At 33.6% G+C, this 20,202-nt stretch overlaps 1 protein-coding gene across 1 annotated transcript; it reads right to left on the bottom strand.

Annotated features, from left to right (window-relative positions):
• Window positions 1-1,085: 1,085 nt before the first annotated feature.
• On the bottom strand, window positions 1,086-4,242 carry LOC128993001 (uncharacterized protein K02A2.6-like). Its single transcript, XM_054416752.1, has 2 exons — window positions 3,918-4,242; window positions 1,086-2,845 (listed from the first exon to the last, which is right to left on the bottom strand). The coding sequence occupies exons 1-2, from the start codon at window positions 4,240-4,242 to the stop codon at window positions 1,086-1,088; spliced, it is 2,085 nt and encodes a 694-aa protein (XP_054272727.1).
• Between the last annotated feature and the right edge of the window lie 15,960 nt (window positions 4,243-20,202).

A 20,202-nucleotide genomic window follows, 5' to 3' on the forward strand; every position in this document is an offset into this window, starting at 1 on the left:
TAAAAAATGTACGTCTTTGAGCCTTGAACCAGACAACTCATGCCTTTTTAATCGATACTTATTACCACAAACTTTTGCTAATAAGTTTTTGAATAAAAAATATGATGTCTAAAACCAAATAGGTTAGATCTTAATAATATAATTATGTACATCTAAAATACATGGGCTTATCACTAGATGGCGATTGGTCATGTCATGTAATGGTTTTAGTTAGGTTGTGTAAATCCCCACATTACCTATTCATATTACCCTTACGGCGTGAGAAAAATATAACTATCCTTTATTTGAGTATTGGTGCAAAACATTTAGTTCGCCTTATATTACAAAACTGAAACTGAATGTTGTTATAGTTTGAATTGTGTGGAATGAAACAGACCGTGTAAATCTCCCAAACTAATTCCATTAGACTAGGCTAAATTTTCTATAACTACAAACTAATGTACATTGTCACAAAATTACACACGTTCTATACGTATCAGTAAGTTAATGATATTTAATAATTTTCTAGGATATGGCATTAAATGGGAAAATAGTTTCACTTCAAAATGTTGACAGTTTGATGATTTATTTAGTGATTTTTTGACTGGATGTTCTTGGGCTAGGTTATGATATACTGTGTGTAAATTAAGTATAAAAAAGTGTATTTTAAACCAGTATTCTGTTTATGTAATTGAATGTTAACTGTTATACTTTGAGAAATAGTTAAACATATATTTAATATGAAAACTAGGCTTATGGCCGCACTAAAATATAATGGAATTATACTGGAAAAATGAACAGGCGGAAACGACATCTAGACGTACCTGTCATCTACTGTAGACTGACGATTTCTGCGTGGTCAAGGGTAGTGGGGATTCTTATCGGTCACTGGAATCTATTGTTCTATTGTAATAACTAATGTAAGACTTTGCTTCCGCCAAATCATGTTGCCTCTTGCAAATACTAACTAAATATATTTCTTCTGGATTTCCTTATAGGCTAATTTAAATAAAATGAATATTCCTTTTTCATTTATAACAATTCCTCCCCCCTTAAAAAAAACTTTCTTCTTATATATACAAGGTGGGGGGTCTCTTCATGTTTATTTACAAGTTAAATCTGTGAGGTAAGCGTCGAACCCTCTGCGATCGACGCACAGCCTCAGTGTCATAAGTCTTGTCCGGGTTTACGTTTGTTTCCTTGGGAGACGTAACTGGAGTGTTGACTGGTGATTTATGTTTCATTTGTGGTGTTTCTATTTCTGATGGTTTTTTTCTGTCTGGACTCGGTTGAAAGATTTCCCTTGGAAAACGTACAAGTATGTCGTCATCATCTGGTTGTTCTTCTTTGGTGTCGTCCGTACGCAGGTGGTCAACATGAACAAATCTGGTTTTACCATCAACTCTAACCAAATATGTCATTGGGCTAATGACTTTAGTAATCACACCAGAGTGCCAATTTACATTTTCATTTCGGACGGTTCGAACGAACACATGATCGTCAACATTGAATGAGCGTGGTTTGCCTCTATGAGCATTAGCAGATCTTACAATTTTATCTTGCTTTAAGTTCATGTCGTTAGCCAGATGCGGTTTTAAAAGGCTGAGATGTGTCCTTGGCTTAAATTTGAAAAAGGCTTCGGATGGTGTGACTCCAGTTGTAGAATGTGGAGTGTTCCGATAAGAAAACAGGAATGAATCTATGCGATGTTGCAAGGTTCGATTTGTCTTATGGGCCGAGTCGTGAAGCATTTGTTTCAAAAAAGCATCTTTGACCGTCTGGACAGCTCTTTCCGCCAATCCGTTCGATGGTGGATGGTACGGAGGCGAAAACACATGGTGTACCCCATTTGACCTCAAAAACTCCTTGAACTCAGCTGATGTGAACTGAGGGCCTCCGTCGGTGACTACGGTACAAGGTAAACCATAGGCTGCGAAACAATGACGTAGTTTTTCGATTGTCTTGTTAGAGGTTGTCGATGACATAAAGAATACCTCGATCCATTTTGAGTGACTGTCTACTATCAACAAAAAATCTTTGCCTTCATACTGAGCAAAGTCAAGGTGAATCCTCTGCCAATTATGCTTCGGCCAGGACCACGGTTGAAGTGGTGCTACGGTTGCTGACTTTCTTGTAACTTGGCAAATCTTACATTCTTTCACCATTTCCTCTATTTCCTGGTCGATTTTTGGCCACCAGACGTAGCTTCTTGCAAGTGCCTTCATCTTGGATTCTCCCGGGTGTTCAGCATGAAGCATTAAAAGAACCTCCTTCCGATGTGTTGGTGGAATCACCACCCTACTCCCCCATAAAAGGCAGTCTTTCTCAGTAGACAGTTGTAAGGTTTTGTCCATGTAAGGTTTCAGAGCCGGATCTTCAGTATGATGAGGCCATCCATTAGTTGTGTATTCCATGACTCTTGATAGTGTTGGGTCGAACTTGGTAGCCAATCCGATCTCCCTATGAGTCACAGGCAGCTGGTCTACATTGCTGAAAAAATTTACTTCACCTTCCTCTAGGCCTAAGTCATTGTTAGTGCTGCTGTCACACGGAAGGCGTGAGAGGCAATCAGCATTGGATATTTCAACTCCCCTTTTGTAACGGATGGTGTAGTCATACGCAGAGAGCGTTAAGGCCCACCTTTGAACTCTGGCCGCAGCTAAGGTTGGTACTGCTTTGGTTGGACCCAAAAGAAAGATTAGTGGTCGATGGTCGGCCACTAAGGTGAATCTGCGTCCATACAAAAAATTATGAAATTTCTTCACAGCAAATAAAAGTGCGAGCGCCTCTTTCTCAATTTGGCTGTACTTGATCTCGCACTTAGTCAGAGTGCGACTCGCAAAAGCGATTGGGCGCTCCCTACCATCTGGTAATTGATGAGCTAAAACACATCCTACTCCATAGCTCGAACTGTCACAAGTTACGACAATATCTAGTTTAGGATCATACGGCATGAGTACATTGTTCTTAAGTAAGAGTTTTTTTACTATTTTCAAAAGCATTTTGGCACTTATCACACCATTCCCATTTTACATCATTTTGAAGCAGTTTATAGAGAGGTTGTAGCATAGTGGACAGATTAGGCAGGAATTTTCCGTAGTAGTTGAGCAAACCTAGGTATGATTTAAGTTGCGATACATTTTCAGGTTTAGGTGCATTTACGATTGCATCCGTAAGTGCCTTGCTTTGGTGGATGCCTTGTTGGTCTAGGCAATGCCCTAGGAACGTGATACGATCCTTGAAGAACTCGCTTTTATTTGAGTTAATTTTCACGCCATATTCATGGAGACGATGCAAAACCGCATCGACTCTTTGAGTCATTTCCTTGACATTTTGGGAGTAGATCAAAATGTCGTCTAAATACGCCTTGGTATTCCCTAATCCTTGTAGGATTTTGTCCATTGTTAGTTGAAAAAGTGCACCTGCACTCGTGATACCAAACGGGAGGCGAGCAAAGCGAAACAATCCCTTGTGTGTGGTAATTGTCAGTAATTCCTGTGAAGGTTTATTGATTCTAAGTTGATTGTACGCAGCGGACAAATCTAGTTTAGTGAACAACTTAGCACCCGCTATACTGGAAAAAATATCCTCGGGGTTCGGAAGAGGATAGTGGTCCGTCCTAATATTTGGATTTAGAGTGACCTTGAAATCCCCACAAAGCCTTACTTTGTTGTTCGGCTTTGGAACGACTACTATAGGTGTTGCCCATGACGATTGTAGCACAGGATAAATTACCCCATTTTTCTGCAAGGTTTCGAGTTCATTCTCGACTGCAGATCTGAGTGCATAAGGCACGTTTCGTGCTTTACAAAACACAGGCTTGACATCCTCTTTCAAAACAATGTCCACCGACATATTTTTAATTTCTCCGATTGATTCATCAAAAACATCAGAATATCTCTTCTTAAAATCTGAAATAATATTTGGAACGAACTCACCATTTCCAAGCTGGTGCACCGTCAAGTCTTCACTGCGTGTAGGCTTCACACCACTCCAGTCCAATTTGATCTTCTCAATCCAATTACGCCCCATGAGCGTAGGCTGTTGCGGTCCCGTATTTTTCACAACGACCACAGGTAGCTGTAGATCTCCTTGTTGAGTTGTGACGTTAACCTTAAACTCACCAACAAAGTTGATTTTTTCACCAGTATAGGTTTTTAATTTAATACCAGAAGATTCCAATATTGGCAAATTATCCTGAAATTTTTCATAAAACACAGAATCAGGCATTACGGTCACCACTGCACCAGTGTCGATGACCATTTCGACTGGAACGTCATTCAAAATCATTTGAGTAGTAAAACTATTTATTTTACCGTCATTACCTGCATAGGCTACGGTATACAATGCATGACCCTGATCTTGGGACAATTCTTCATCTGCACTATCAGACTCACATAGGTTTACCTTACCATGTGATTTGAACTTAGGCCTCTGCCTATTATTACCTTTAGATTTGCATACACTAGCTAGATGCCCCTTTTTATTACAATAAAAACAGGTTGCATCAATGAAATGACAATTCTTGGGATCATGGGATTTCCCACAGCGGAAACATTTTGGAATGTAAGAGTCTTTAGACATTTGAGGTCTTGGATTTGAATTACGTAGGCCTATCTTGTTTGATTTCTTGACAAAGTTTACTTCGGCACAAAGGCCTATATGAGAATCAGGATGTAGTGACCTGACATTTTTGTCTGCATTTTCAATGAGTAGAGAAAGCTCAAGTGCTTTGGGAAAATCTAATTTAGTACCCTCGGCAAGAAGTTTGCTTTGGATTTGAGATGATTTTAGTCCACATAAAAATCTATCTCGCAGAGCCTCATCCAGAAAATCTCCAAAGTTGCAAGTTGAAACTAGCTTTTTAAGCCTAACAGAGTATTCAGATATACTCTCCCCCTCTCTTTGAGAAGCTTTGTTGAAAATAAAGCGTTCATATGTTGTATTAACCTTAGGCACAAAGTGAGCTTTCAAAGCCTTAATTATAAAATCAAAAGTAGCTGTTGCATCACCTATCTTAACTGGGTGAATAAGATCTTTCAGAGTTGTATAAAGGGTAGGACCCATAATAGAAATAAAAAAAGAAACCTTATTTTCAGGCTTGATACTGTTGATTTGGAAGAAATGATCCAAGCGTTCAGAATAGTTTTCAAAACTTTCAAGTTCTTCATTAAATTCTGTTATCTTACCAATTACTTGTTTGGAAGACATATTTACTCATAGAAATTAAATAACTTACAGTAAATCACACTTCAGAATCGAAAATATACTTCAATCAACGTAAATTGACATCTTCAACTTCAAAACATAACCTATCTTGGATGTAAACACTTGCGGCATAAATTTATTTGCAACCGCTACTTGTCACCAAAATGGCTGATTTTCGACCAATCTTTGCATGAAATATGCAAAACTTTAAACACTGATTTTAACACTTTTGCACGAGTGAAATTCGATTAAAAATACCTCGTCGCCACTGTTATACTTTGAGAAATAGTTAAACATATATTTAATATGAAAACTAGGCTTATGGCCGCACTAAAATATAATGGAATTATACTGGAAAAATGAACAGGCGGAAACGACATCTAGACGTACCTGTCATCTACTGTAGACTGACGATTTCTGCGTGGTCAAGGGTAGTGGGGATTCTTATCGGTCACTGGAATCTATTGTTCTATTGTAATAACTAATGTAAGACTTTGCTTCCGCCAAATCATGTTGCCTCTTGCAAATACTAACTAAATATATTTCTTCTGGATTTCCTTATAGGCTAATTTAAATAAAATGAATATTCCTTTTTCATTTATAACATTAACAAAGGTCCCGCAATATTTTACATCAAAAACCACTTTTTAACTCCCCTAACAAAGTGGTGGGTAAGGGTTGAAATATTTTTAATAGCAATGCCTTTGTGATTCCTCATTTTGAAGGGTTTGTCAAGTGAACCCCAATGACGAAAACCAGAGGTAGATCTCACCCTTAGCCAAAATGGCAGACACTCCAAAATCGTATTTATTGGTAGGGGGTGATTTATTTTTTCAAATAGCAACCCCTGTTGAGTGAACCATAATTTTTATCGGTTGTCTAAGGAATTCAGTGACGCAACCCCAAGTTAGATATCTCACCTTTGGTGGAATGGGTGTTTTTTAATCAAAAAGGTGTTTGAATACCTGCCATTTTGACTAGTGGTGAGATATCTACCTCGGGTTTGTATAATTGTATTTATATTTAAAACTACTCTTAAATTAAGGGCCACTCAATAGAGGTTGCTATTTGGAAAAATTAAGTCACCCCTACCACCTACCCTATTTGGGGGGTTAAACAATATTTTTAATGTAAGCAATCCTGTAACCTTCGTTAACAATCAATGCCACAAACAGAATATTTCTATCTAATACGGTTTAAAAATGCAGATTCGTTTCCATACTTGATTTACACACTATATATTCTGTTCCATTTGTATTATATTCTATGAAACCTCCCAACCTTTTAGGAATACACAATTTAAAATACCGTATTGAAAAAAAAGGTACTCCAGAACATGATATACCATCAGAATAAATCACATCGATGGATGTAAGAAAAGGAAGCATTTTGAATCTCTATGTAGGGCAACTGCAATTGATGTTATCTTTACCAATCCTTTATTCATTCCACTTTATTCAAACACATTTCTGCATCCATGTTGATAAATAATTCCAACCCTTTGGATAGAGACTGCTTTTTACCAAATGTCAACATTGAATAAATAATATTCTGGAATTACTATTGCTCATTTCCACTTTCCAATAATTTAATTCCTATCAAAGAGTGGCCTAGATTCTCAATTTTTTGGTAAACTCAAGTGATTTTTATTTAGCTTTAAACTCCGAATACTTTTACAATGTATTATAACATCTAAGAGCATAAAATATATGGTAAAATACGTTTAAAATAGTACTTTGTAAATTGAGGTAGCATAATATGACACTCAAAGTCTGTTTTTTCGTCCTATTGTACTTTTGTGTGATATGTGTAATATTTTATTATTTATCAGTTTCAGAAAAATCTCCAAAACAAAGACATAAAAAAATAAAAGAATGTTATGATTTGTTTACAGATTGATTATAAATATACAGTAACAACAATAAATATATTAAACTTTATGTAAATAAATAAATATGAATACACAAATAAATTAAAAACGCAATTCGCATATCACTCAAATGTGTAAATATGTAAAACGTGTAAATATGAGAATTTAATGTTATTTTGTAGTTATAAAATATACATAGGAAACTAATACTTTAAGGAATGACTGTTTCCTCGTCTGTATAGATTATATTTAAGTTGTTAAAATAGTTTATTCACCGTGATAAACCACTATACTTTATATATGGTACTCATTTAAAACCAATAATATGGTTTTTATTTTAAAATGTTGAATATAATTTGAAATAAAAGTCTTTTTTTACACTCAGTAAAATAATAATAAGAAACCCACATTTTAAGTTACCATAGTATTGCAATAAGGGTGGCATTTATTCATGAAATGTCAAGTTAGTCAGTTTTCCTACAATTGCCTTTACAGAAGCTGTTTCACTAGTTAAGTAAAACATACTGTTCTCTTGAGATCTTAAACGTTATCTCTTGTAATTTTTTATAATGGTTAATATTCAAAGATAGGAAGAAAACAAACCTGGGATATCAAATCAAATCTAGTTGTATACGATCACGTATAATATTTCCAAGTATGGATACTATTTCCGCCCACTTATATATTTAAACCCACAAAAATACATTCAATGCATATAAACAGAAATTAAAAGGTTTTTTTGTAGAAGCTAATCAAAATACATACAAATAAATTTCCGTAACTATTTGTTTAAGACGATTTAGGAAGCTATTCAGAAATAAGTAATACAACTAAGATAATTAATACACGTTAAAATACTAAAATCGTTAAAATAGAACGTTATTATTTTCCTTATGTGGACTACGATTTCAATTAAAACTATTAAATATTTAATAATCAAATAAAATCAAAACAACTCCAAACAATCAATTTGATAAAATATATTAATGTATATCATAAATTATTAATTGACCACTTACATAACTATATGTTAAATTAATTAGTCCCTAGGAATCAGCGCTTGTTTTGTATCAGTGGTCATCAACATGTGTTGTCACCACAACAATGTAGACATGGCCACTGTGGAACGATATTGGTCTGCGGTGATGATGTATTGTCACATCCATCATTGTTCTCTATTTTACGATTTAATTTAATATTGGCTTAAAACTCTTCCAAAGATTATAAACTATGATATAAAATAATTGACATGCGTTTATGTGCAACTCGCTCTTTGTTTTATATTTAACAAAAACACGTGAAGAGAACCATCATTGTGAAATATGTATGTAGATAGTTAAATCATTACATATAAAATATTAGGTCTTATTTGTGCTTATTAAACACATTTAAAATCCTTCCATTTGGGTGCAAAGATGTGTGCGGACTCAAATCAGTTAAATATAAATTCATGAAAAAAATAGAAACACAATCAGTAATTTGTACTACTAAAACGCCATATTTATGTGTCACATAAGTACTCAAGCTGAAAGGAAACATTGTGTTCAAGCTAACCTATGGGCCATAAAAACTTATAAACAGCTTCGGGAAGTACTCAGTCTTTTAGGTTTACCCAAAACACACGGATAAAACTTTGGCAGTACTTAAAGCTTATGTTACGTAATAAGTAGGGCTTATAAATAGATGTTCTTATAACAGAAAAAAATATAACAAGTGTAGATTATCATTAATGTACCCTTATAAGATTTACTCCTGCATTTAACAAATAATTTATTTCATTTTAAAGTATTGTCGTCGTTGTGATCTAAAATTGTCATGGTACAAATCACTTAGCCCAGGGCTATATAGGTTTAAAATAATGAGATTTTGCCGTAGATTTCTTACCGTAGTGTGCTGCTGTAAATATTGCGTAGTGAACATAGTGCGTAGTGAGCATAGTGCACAAAATCACCAACTTTCAAATAATCGTAAAAATTTAACGGAAAAAATTAGCTTTATGGGGATCATAACTACAGTAATCGATTAATGGAAGGAAATACAATTCTGGAACTTACTTTTAGAAAATAAAATGAAATCTACAACGTATTCCTTACTTTAAGATATAATCTAATCCATCTAAAGTAAGCACAATAGACACGTTGGACGAAATCTGCTTCTTGACCCATTTGGTAAGATTGTCAATCAAATTTTGAGTAAAGTGTTACATTAGATTGACAACACACGTGATCTTAATGTACAAATGTAATAGTTTCAACAACCAACGGTGTGTACAAAACCACAGGATTTAAAAGACGAAAAGCCTTTCATTTTACTTTTCGTAACTGATGTATGTGTTTTTCGCATTGCAATAATGATATTTCACTATGAAAAACTAATAAAAATATTATTCTTGGATTATATTTTATTCACCACAAATATATATTAAGTACTACTAATAGGCTTCCTTTCCATTATAATTTAAAATAGTGTATTTATTATTTAAATACTGGATTCGTTCTATTATAATGTATTTTTCTACAAAGTTCCTGTGTGAATGAAATTCATAATACAAACAATCACATATGCAAAAGTTAACTTAATTTTAATGTTTAAAAATATTGAGGTATTTTCTAATATCCAAATATATTATTCAATTGTGATGTATTCTTAATTATTAACTTATAGTAAAAAACATTAATTTAACTTAAATAAGAGTAATTTGGTAAAAAATGTCATTAAACCTTAGCAAAGAGATTCGGGACAACACTAATAGGGCGCATTTTGCAATACTTGGTGATTAGGTGATAATTAAGATGAATAGTGAAACCGATATAAAAATGGTTTTATTTAGCAAACACTTTGTAATTTGGTTTTAGTAATTTGGTAACAAATTTCATTAAACTTTAGCAAATAGATTCGGGACAACACTAATAGGGCGCATTTTGCAATACTTGGTGATTAGGTGATTATTAAGATGAATAGTGAAACTGATATAAAAATGGTTTTATTTAGCAAACACTTGCGCGCTAAAGTAACTGTGAGGTGAAAATAGTGAAATCTTTTTTACTAGTACACTTTAGAAACGAGGTTACACACTCCTTATCGTAAGATTAAGCCATAAATGCTTTTAACATAAAGAAAGAACTATTACTACATTAGGGACAAACTTAACCACCTTCTAGCATTGTAAAGGAAATATATGAGATAGTTTACTTTATCGAGATGTCTGTAAGCAATAGTTACAGTATCTATTGACATAATTTTTATAGTTGTCTTGTGTTGTCTTGTTAAGTACAAGTATTTGATATATTTTGATATGATTTTTAAAAAAATAACACGAATCTACGAATTAAAGAGAATACTACCCCATTGAACATAAACTGAGATTTATCAGTGATAATTTAGGTATTTTTCGGTAACTAAAACTAAAAGTCCTAAACAATTAGAAGTTTATATTAATACGAAAACAAACAAAAATATTTTAATGTGATTTAGGCCTACTGGAAAAAAATATGTTTACACTTGAAATCGAAATTTAAATATACTTTTGTGCTGCATTATTAATTTGTTTGTTATATAAAAACATTACGTTAGTAAAAAAATAGCAAAACATCAAACCCTGATTTTAAGCTATACTACGTCAATTGCTTTGGTTTAAAACTTGAGGTAGTATAACTTAAAATCAGGGTTAGAGGTTTGATATTTTTTTTGATTTAACGTATTTTTTTCATATTGCTAACAAATTAATGCTGCAGCATAAAAGGATATTTAAATTTAGAATCTGCATCAAGATTTTAAGTGTAGACATATTTTTTCAGTAGGCCTAAATGACATTTAAATATTTTTTGTTTGTTTTTATTTACTGTTATTTTTTTAACCCAAGCTTGGGTAACAAGCTTATAAGCTTAAACTAGGCTTGTTTTAAGCTACAAAGGTTTACTTTTTTGGCTTGTTATAAGCTTGGTTTTTAAGCTTAACCCAAGCTTGGGTAACCAGCTTATAAGCTTAAACTAGGCTTGTTATAAGCTTGGTTTTTAAGCTTAACCCAAGCTTTGGTAACCAGCCTATAAGCTTAAACTAGGCTTGTTTTAAGCTACAAAGTTTTACTTTTTTAGCATGTTATAAGCTTGGTTTTTAAGCTTAACCCAAGCTTGGGACTACGCTTGTTAAAAGCTTGGTTTTTAAGCTTAACCCAAGCTTGGGTAACCAGCTTATTAGCTTAAACTAGGCTTGTTATAAGCTACAAAGGTTTACTTTTTTAGCTTGTTATAAGCTTGGTTTTTAAGCTTAACCCAAGCTTGGGTAACCAGCTTAAAAGCTTAAACGAGGCTTGTTATAAGCTTGGTTTTTAAGCTTAACCCTAGCTTGGGTAAACGAGATTATAAGCTTAAACTAGGTTTGTTTCATTTTCAAAGTTTACACTTTTTCAACTCGTTGTAAGCTTGGTTTTTATGCTTAACCCAAAATTGACCATTGCAAATAAATTATTACTATACAAAGTAATCCTGAAGCCAATTTGGACTTATGGAATCCAACTGTGGGGAACGTCCAGTATGTCGAACATAAACATCATCCAACGATTTCAGTCAAAAGTTTTAAGGTTCATTCTGCAAGCCCCGTGGTATGTTAATAACAATATCCTTCACAAGTACAGTGGAATTCCTACGGTTGAAGGGGAAATAACCAAATTTGGTGCAAAATATCTAAAGAAACTTGAAAATCACCCTAATCACCTGGCTCTAAACCTCTTGGACAACACTACCAGTATATACAGGCTAAAAAGGATTCATGTTTTGGATCTAAGCACACGTTTTGTTTGAACAATTTAATTTTCCCTTGTTTAGTTACATAATTATTTTTCCATTGAAATATTTTTAAGTTAGCTCTGTCAATGGACAGAGATTAACTAACGTTTTATTAAAAGTTGTTATTGTATTTGCTACATGTTCTAAAAATGAACAGATTGTAAATAAAATTGTTAAATAAAAAAAACCAAGCTTGGGTAAACCAACTTATAAGCTAAAACTAGGTTTGTTTTAAGCTTCAAAGTTTACTATTTTTTAGCTTGGTATTTAAGCTTAACCCAAGCTTGGGTAACCAGCTTATAAGCTTAAACTAGGCTTGTTTTGAGCTACAAAGGTTTACTTTTTTAGCATGTTATAAGCTTTATTTTTAGCTTAACCCAAGCTTGGATAACCAGCTTTTAATCTTTAAACTAGGCTTGTTATAAGCTTGGTTTTTAAGCTTAACCCAAGCTTGGGACTAGGCTTGTTTTAAGATTGGTTTTTAAGCTTAACCCAAGCTTGGGTAACCAGCTATAAGCTTAAACTAGGCTTGTTATATGTTTGGTTTTTAAGCTTAACCCAAGCTTGGGTAAACCAGCTTATAAGCTTAAACTAGGTTTGTTTCAGCTTCAAAGTTTACACTTTTTCAACTTGTTGTAAGCTTGGTTTTTAAGCTTAACCCAAGCTTGGGTAAACCAACTTATAAGCTTAAGCTAGGTTTGTTTTAAGATTCATAGTTTACTCTTTTTTAGCTTGGTATTAAGGCTTAACCCAAGCTTGAAAAACCAGCTTATAAGCTTAAACTAGGCTTGTTTTAAGCTTGGTTTTTAAGCTTAACCCAATTTGGGACTAGGCTTGTTATAAGCTTGGTTTTTAAGTTTAACCCTATTTGGGACTAGGCTTGTTATATGCTTGGTTTTTAAGCTTAACTCATGCTTGGGTAACCAGCTTTTAAGCTTAATCTAGGCTTGTTATAAGCTACAAAGGTTTACTTTTTTAGCTTGTTATAAGCTTGATTTTTAAGCTTATCCCAAGTTTGGGTAACCAGCTTATAAGCTAAACCTTGGCTTGTTATAAGATTGGTTTTTAAGCTAAACCCATTTTGGGACTAGGCTTGTTATAAGCTTGGTTTTTAAGCTTAACTCAAGTTTGGGTAACCAGCTTATAAGCTTGACCTTGGCTTGTTATAAGCTTGGTTTTTAAGCTTAACCCAAGCTTGGGACTGGGCTTGTTATAAGCTTGGGTTTTAAGCTTAACCCAAGCTTGGGTTACCAGCTTATAAGCTTAAACAAGGGTTGTTATAAGCTACAAAGGTTTACTTTTTTAGCTTGTTATAAGCTTGATTTTTAAGCTTAACCCAAGTTTGGGTAACCAGCTTATAAGCTAAACCTTGGCTTGTTATAAGCTTGGTTTTTAAGCTTAACCCAAGCTTGGGTAACCAGCTTATAAGCTTAAACTAGGCTTGTTATAAGCTACAAAGGTTTACTTTTTTAGCTTGTTTTAAGCTTGGTTTTTAAGCTTAACCCAAGCTTTGGACTAGACTTGTTATAAACTTGGTTTTTAAGCTTAACCCAAGCTTGGGTAACCAGCTTATAAGCTTAAACTAGGCTTGTTATAAGCTTGGTTTTTAAGCTTAACCCTAGCTTGGGTAAACGAGCTTATAAGCTTAAACTAGGTTTGTTTCATTTTCAAAGTTTACACTTTTTCAACTCGTTGTAAGCTTGGTTTTTATGCTTAACCCAAAATTGACCATTGCAAATAAATTATTACTATACAAAGTAATCCTGAAGCCAATTTGGACTTATGGAATCCAACTGTGGGGAACGTCCAGTATGTCGAACATAAACATCATCCAACGATTTCAGTCCAAAGTTTTAAGGTTCATTCTGCAAGCCCCGTGGTATGTTAATAACAATATCCTTCACAAGTACAGTGGAATTCCTACGGTTGAAGAGGAAATAACCAAAATTAGTGCAAAATATCTAAAGAAACTTGAAAATCACCCAAATCACCTGGCTCTAAACCTCTTGGACAACAGTACCAGTATATACAGGCTAAAAAGGATTCATGTTTTGGATCCAAGCACACGTTTTGTTTGAACAATTTAATTTTCCCTTGTTTAGTTACATATTTATTTTTCCATTGAATTATTTTTAAGTTAGCTCTGTCAATGGACAGAGATTAACTAACGTTTTATTAAAAGTTGTTATTGTATTTGCTACATGTTCTAAAAATGAACAGATTGTAAATAAAATTGTGATATAAAAAAAACCAAGCTTGGGTAAACCAACTTATAAGCTAAAACTAGGTTTGTTTTAAGCTTCAAAGTTTACTATTTTTTAGCTTGGTATTTAAGCTTAACCCAAGCTAGGGTAACCAGCTTATAAGCTTAAACTAGGCTTGTTTTGAGCTACAAAGGTTTTACTTTTTTAGCATGTTATAAGCTTTTTTTTAGCTTAACCCAAGCTTGGATAACCAGCTTTTAATCTTTAAACTAGGCTTGTTATAAGCTTGGTTTTTAAGCTTAACCCAAGCTTGGGACTAGGCTTGTTTTAAGATTGGTTTTTAAGCTTAACCCAAGCTTGGGTAACCAGCTATAAGATTAAACTAGGCTTGTTATATGTTTGGTTTTTAAGCTTAACCCAAGCTTGGGTAAACCAGCTTATAAGCTTAAACTAGGTTTGTTTCAGCTTCAAAGTTTACACTTTTTCAACTTGTTGTAAGCTTGGTTTTTAAGCTTAACCCAAGCTTGGGTAAACCAACTTATAAGCTTAAGCTAGGTTTGTTTTAAGATTCATAGTTTACTCTTTTTTAGCTTGGTATTAAGGCTTAACCCAAGCTTGGATAACCAGCTTATAAGCTTAAACTAGGCTTGTTTTAAGCTACAAAGGTTTACTTTTTTAGCTTGTTATAAGCTTGGTTTTTAAGCTTAACTCAAGTTTTTGTAACCTGCTTATAAGCTTGACCTTGGCTTGTTATATGCTTGGTTTTTAAGCTTAACCCAAGCTTGGGACTGGGCTTGTTTATAAGCTTGGTTTTTAAGCTTAACCCAAGCTTGGGTAACCAGCTTATAAGCTTAAACAAGGGTTGTTATAAGCTACAAAGGTTTACTTTTTTAGCTTGTTATAAGCTTGATTTTTAAGCTTAACCCAAGTTTGGGTAACCAGCTTATAAGCTAAACCTTGGCTTGTTATAAGCTTGGTTTTTAAGCTTAACCCAAGCTTGGGTAACCAGCTTATAAGCTTAAACTAGGCTTGTTATAAGCTACAAAGGTTTACTTTTTTAGCTTGTTTTAAGCTTGATTTTTAAGCTTATCCCAAGTTTGGGTAACCAGCTTATAAGCTAAACCTTGGCTTGTTGTAAGCTTGGTTTTTATGCTTAACCCAAAATTGACCATTGCAAATAAATTATTACTATACAAAGTAATCCTGAAGCAAATTTGGACTTATGGAATCCAACTGTGGGGAACGTCCAGTATGTCGAACATAAACATCATCCAACGATTTCAGACAAAAGTTTTAAGGTTCGTTCTGCAAGCCCCGTGGTATGTTAATAACAATATCCTTCACAAGTACAGTGGAATTCCTACGGTTGAAGAGGAAATAACCAAATTTAGTGCAAAATATCTAAAGAAACTTGAAAATCACCCTAATCACCTGGCTCTAAACCTCTTGGACAACAGTACCAGTATATACAGGCTCAATACCATTTTTGGATCACAGAGTAATGAATCATTTCATGGTGTTGGCAACCAAATTCAAGTCAGTGATGTACATATGAGGAGTGTAATTTCAAGACAAGGCAAACTACAAACGAAAATTTTAAAAAACAAGATTAATGTCATTGAAGCTAGTATGTGGGATGTAATTAATGCAAACAAGAAGAGCCCTACTACAGCATTTGCTCACACCATTTCGAGTGACCTCCAACACCACAAACATATGTCTGCTGGGGTAGCAGTCGTATTTCGAAAGATATTTAGTCGGCCAAAACAGACAGACTACATCAACACAAGATTAATATGCCAGACTGAACCAAGTGGTGCTACAGTGTACGGTCTAGTTACAAAAGAAGAATACAAAGGAAAGCCAACTGAATCAACTTATGATGAGGCTTTTGAACAGCTAATTGAAAATTTCAAAACAAAAAAACTGAATACTCTAATATGTTCTGCCATGGGTTGTGTTCGAGACTTAATACCTATTAATCACTTTGTAAAAAACATTACAAAACTGCACAAAATTACAAATGCTACAATATGTGTGGTGTCGTATGACCAACCAGCTGCTCAGCGGAAATTATGGCGTGGACTCTCACAATCTGAATTTTTAGAGGAGCTGAAAAAAACTATTGATAGAAGCAGCCATGAAGTGGCTTCTCCAGCAGTTCAACCTGACACCTGTGAACAGCCTGTAATACCTGAGATGACAAGTAATCCACAGCAGCCCTCGAATGCTACACCGAACACTGATGTCTCGTCCAGCACCACTACCTCTACCCTGCCACTGACGCCTGCTGCTGACTCCCCAACACCTGTGCTGGTTCCTGGTCATCTGCAGTTTAGTGAAGTGGTGAAGTGTTCAGTGGAAAAGCAGAGCAGTGTGAATGTGCCCCAGTTTCTAGCAGCCTCCAACCCAACATCCATTTTAAATATCCCAAATCCCGCATCACAGAGAGAGCCCAAATCAACCCGACCTTTAAACTCACAGATTCCTTTGTCACCTCCACCAAGATAATTGCACCTCTTTCTATTCTGCACCATAATGTACAACACTTACCATCTCGCCTTGATCTTCTGGAAATTGTTCTTAACGAAATAAATCCAGATATTATTGCACTCAGTGAGCATAAGATGACTAAAGAGGAAATAGAACTACTTAACATTATGTAATTACACAACAGCATCCTACTTCTCTAGAAGATTGGGGCGAGGTGGTGGTGTAATAATCCTAACCCACAAAAATATAAATCACAAATGTATTGATTTACCTTCTACTCAACCACTTTTAATGGAAAAAGAGTTTGAATATTGTTTGTCTGAGATCAGTACTCACAACTTTACTTTTTTGTTTGGATGTATTTATAGGTCTCCTAACTACTTGAACTTGGACCAATTTTTTGATAATCTGGAAACTCTCTTAAACATACTTTGTAAAAAATTTAAAAAAATTATAATTGCTGGTGACTTTAACATAGATGTTTTGAAGAAAGATGATAAATACAATAAATTTATTAATATTTTAACAATATATGGAATGAGACATACAGTTGACTTTCCGACCCGAGTAACAGAACATTCAAAAACTGCAATTGACAATTTTATTACAAATATAGATCTTCACAATTTACAAGTAACCGGGTTAATTACGCACATCTCAGACCATGATGGTCAATTGATGAAACTGAGAATCACTGACCACAAAAAGCCAAAGCCAATAAGAAAACAAGTGAGAAAATTTAATGAAAAAAATACAGAACTTTTTCTTAGAGGTATAAGTTCTGAGTCCTGGTCTCAGATTTTCCAGTCTATTGTTGAGATGAAGTATAATGTATTTTGTAACATATTTAAGTATCATTTTGAGGTAAATTATCCTAAACTTTATGTAACAGAAAATTTTGTAAACCAAAGAAGTGGATTAATGATGTAATAAAATTAAAACAATCTGAAATAGTTGATTTGGAATCTCAATTCAGAATGCTTAAAGACAATAACATTAAGATACAGATTAAGGAAAAGAAAAAAGAACTACAGAGAGAGATTATCAACAATAAAAAAACATACTTTGAGGAAAAAATTATGAACTCTAGAAATAAGGTGAAAACTACCTGGAACTTAATTAACACTGAAGTAGGTAAATTATCAAAGTCAAATGTAAACATAAAATTGTTTTATGAAGGTAAATTTTTGACAGATCCTGTAAATATTTGTGAAACTTTTAATGAATTTTTTGTCAATGCTGTAGAAAGTCTTATAGTTCCTAGAATTACCACAGTGTCTCCTGCAAACAATCATTTTATGACTCAGTTTAATACAACATTTAAATTTGTTACAGTTTCGGAGAGAGATATAAGGAAAACTGTATTATCATTTGAAAATAAACCTTCATCAGGTAATGATGAAATTCCGATATCAATCATCAAGGCAGCATTGCCATTCATCTGTACACCTTTAACACACATAGTCAATCAATCTCTATCAACAGGTGTATTCCCTGAACAATTCAAAACTGCCAGGGTGATCCCAATCTTCAAAAAAGGCGATCCAGAAGATGTCAAATGCTATAGGCCTGTATCACTCCTTCCAGTTTTTTCTAAAATTCTTGAGAAAGTTGTCTTTGATCAACTGTCAAATTATCTTGAATCAAACATGTTATTGGATAACCAACAACATGGTTTCAGGCCAAACAAATCAACAATAACAGCCGGTATTGAATTTGTTGAATCCATCATCGAATCTATTGATAGGGGTGAAAAAGTTGTAGGCATTTTCTTGGACTTGTCCCGGGCGTTTGACAGTGTTGAACACTGCAAATTAATTGAAGTCCTTAGCTATCTTGGTGTAAAATCTACCGAACTGGCATGGTTTCGCTCATACCTCTTACAGAGAAAACAATTTGTAGAAATAGAATATTTTAAAGATCATTCAAGATATTTGTATAAGGAAAAATTTGCCTCTCGTCCATTACCAGTGCGGTACGGTGTCCCCCAGGGATCTATTTTGGGCCCTTTACTGTTTCTATGTTACCTGAAGGGTTTACCTGAATTGACATGGGACAGAAATAGTAAAGTGTGTCTTTATGCGGACGACACTAATGTAATTGTTTCTGCTAACACAGTAGAAAATGTTGAAATGTCATCTTTAATTGGCTTATCTTTAATAAAAGACTTTTTAAATAGTAAAAATCTTCTTTTAAATTCTACTAAATCAAATTTTGTGTCATTTTCAACTAAGAGAGCGAGAAATGGGACAAGTCCAACAATTTTCATTGAAAATGAAATTTTGAACCATGTAAATGAAACTAAATTCTTGGGTCTAATTATAGACGAACATTTATCATGGGACAACCATATTGAACATGTTATAAATAAAACATGTAGTGGCATACACGCTTTAAGGAAAATGGTCCATTGGTGTAATCTAAAAACCATGAAATCTATTTACTTCGCCCTAATTCATTCTCATATTGCCTACGGTATTAGTATATATGGATCGACAACAATAAAGAACATGGACAAAATTCTCATTCAACAAAAACGTGCATTGAGAATACAAAAACGTCAGTGAAACATATTTTCAAGGATTTAAAAATATTAACAGTTATCGGCTTATACATTTATGAAACAATAAAATTTACACTACTCAACAATAAAATTTCAATTGGCAACACAACCCATTCGTATAACACAAGAGCTCATCGTTTAGTTGAACAACACAAATTGGAATTTTTTAAAAAGAAAACCACTTACATGGGCAATTTATGTTTTCATAACCTCCCTCAAAATATTAAATCAGAGAAAAACCATAAAAGGTTGTTAAAATTACTTAAAGAATATCTAATTAAATCTGCTTTTTACTCTCTCCAAGACTTTATCTCATAGCAACTTTATTTTTCTTGAAAATATATGATTTTTTAACTCTCTCTCTCTCTCTGTCTCTATCCTCTTGTAGTTTTTGTAACTAATGTTTATTTTGTATCTTAAACATAATTTTTATTTAAAGGTTTCCTCTATGTATATATTGTAAATACTGTATGATGTGGGAAACTCAGTTAAATGTGACGTAGTATGAAACTATTTTATATTATTTTACCTTATGTTGTATGACCTTATGTTATATTTACCTTATGTGTGACTCTATTCTTTGTAAATGTTACAAGAAACAGAATAAAGATGATATTGAATTGAATTGAATTGAATACAGGCTAAAAAGGATTCATGTTTTGGATCTAAGCACACGTTTTGTTTGAACAATTTAATTTTCCCTTGTTTAGTTACATATTTATTTTTCCATTGAAATATTTTTAAGTTAGCTCTGTCAATGGACAGAGATTAACTAACGTTTTATTAAAAGTTGTTATTGTATTTGCTAAATGTTCTAAAAATGAACGGATTGTAAATAAAATTGTGATATAAAAAAAAACCAAGCTTGGGTAAACCAACTTATAAGCTAAAACTAGGTTTGTTTTAAGCTTCAAAGTTTACTATTTTTTAGCTTGGTATTTAAGCTTAACCCAAGCTTGGGTAACCAGCATATAAGCTTAAACTAGGCTTATTTTAAGCTACAAAGATTTACTTTTTTAGCATGTTATAAGCTTGGTTTTTAGCTTAACCCAAGCTTGGATAACCAGCTTTTAATGTTTAAACCAGGCTTGTTATAAGCTT

Source organism: Macrosteles quadrilineatus, unplaced genomic scaffold, assembly GCF_028750875.1.
Source record: "Macrosteles quadrilineatus isolate MER2022 unplaced genomic scaffold, UCM_ALF_1.0 Scaffold_4__1_contigs__length_99947679, whole genome shotgun sequence".
Classification (NCBI taxonomy): domain Eukaryota; kingdom Metazoa; phylum Arthropoda; class Insecta; order Hemiptera; family Cicadellidae; genus Macrosteles; species Macrosteles quadrilineatus.

Excerpts from the sequence above, each read along its gene's own strand:
- LOC128993001 (XM_054416752.1), bottom strand. The coding sequence starts at position 4,242 with ATGGTCATCGACACTGGTGCAGTGGTGACCGTAATGCCTGATTCTGTG. Across the intron at positions 2,846-3,917 it reads GGTGCACCAGCTTGGAAATG|ATGGTAGGGAGCGCCCAATC; the intron begins GTGAGTTCGTTC and ends ATCAATTACCAG.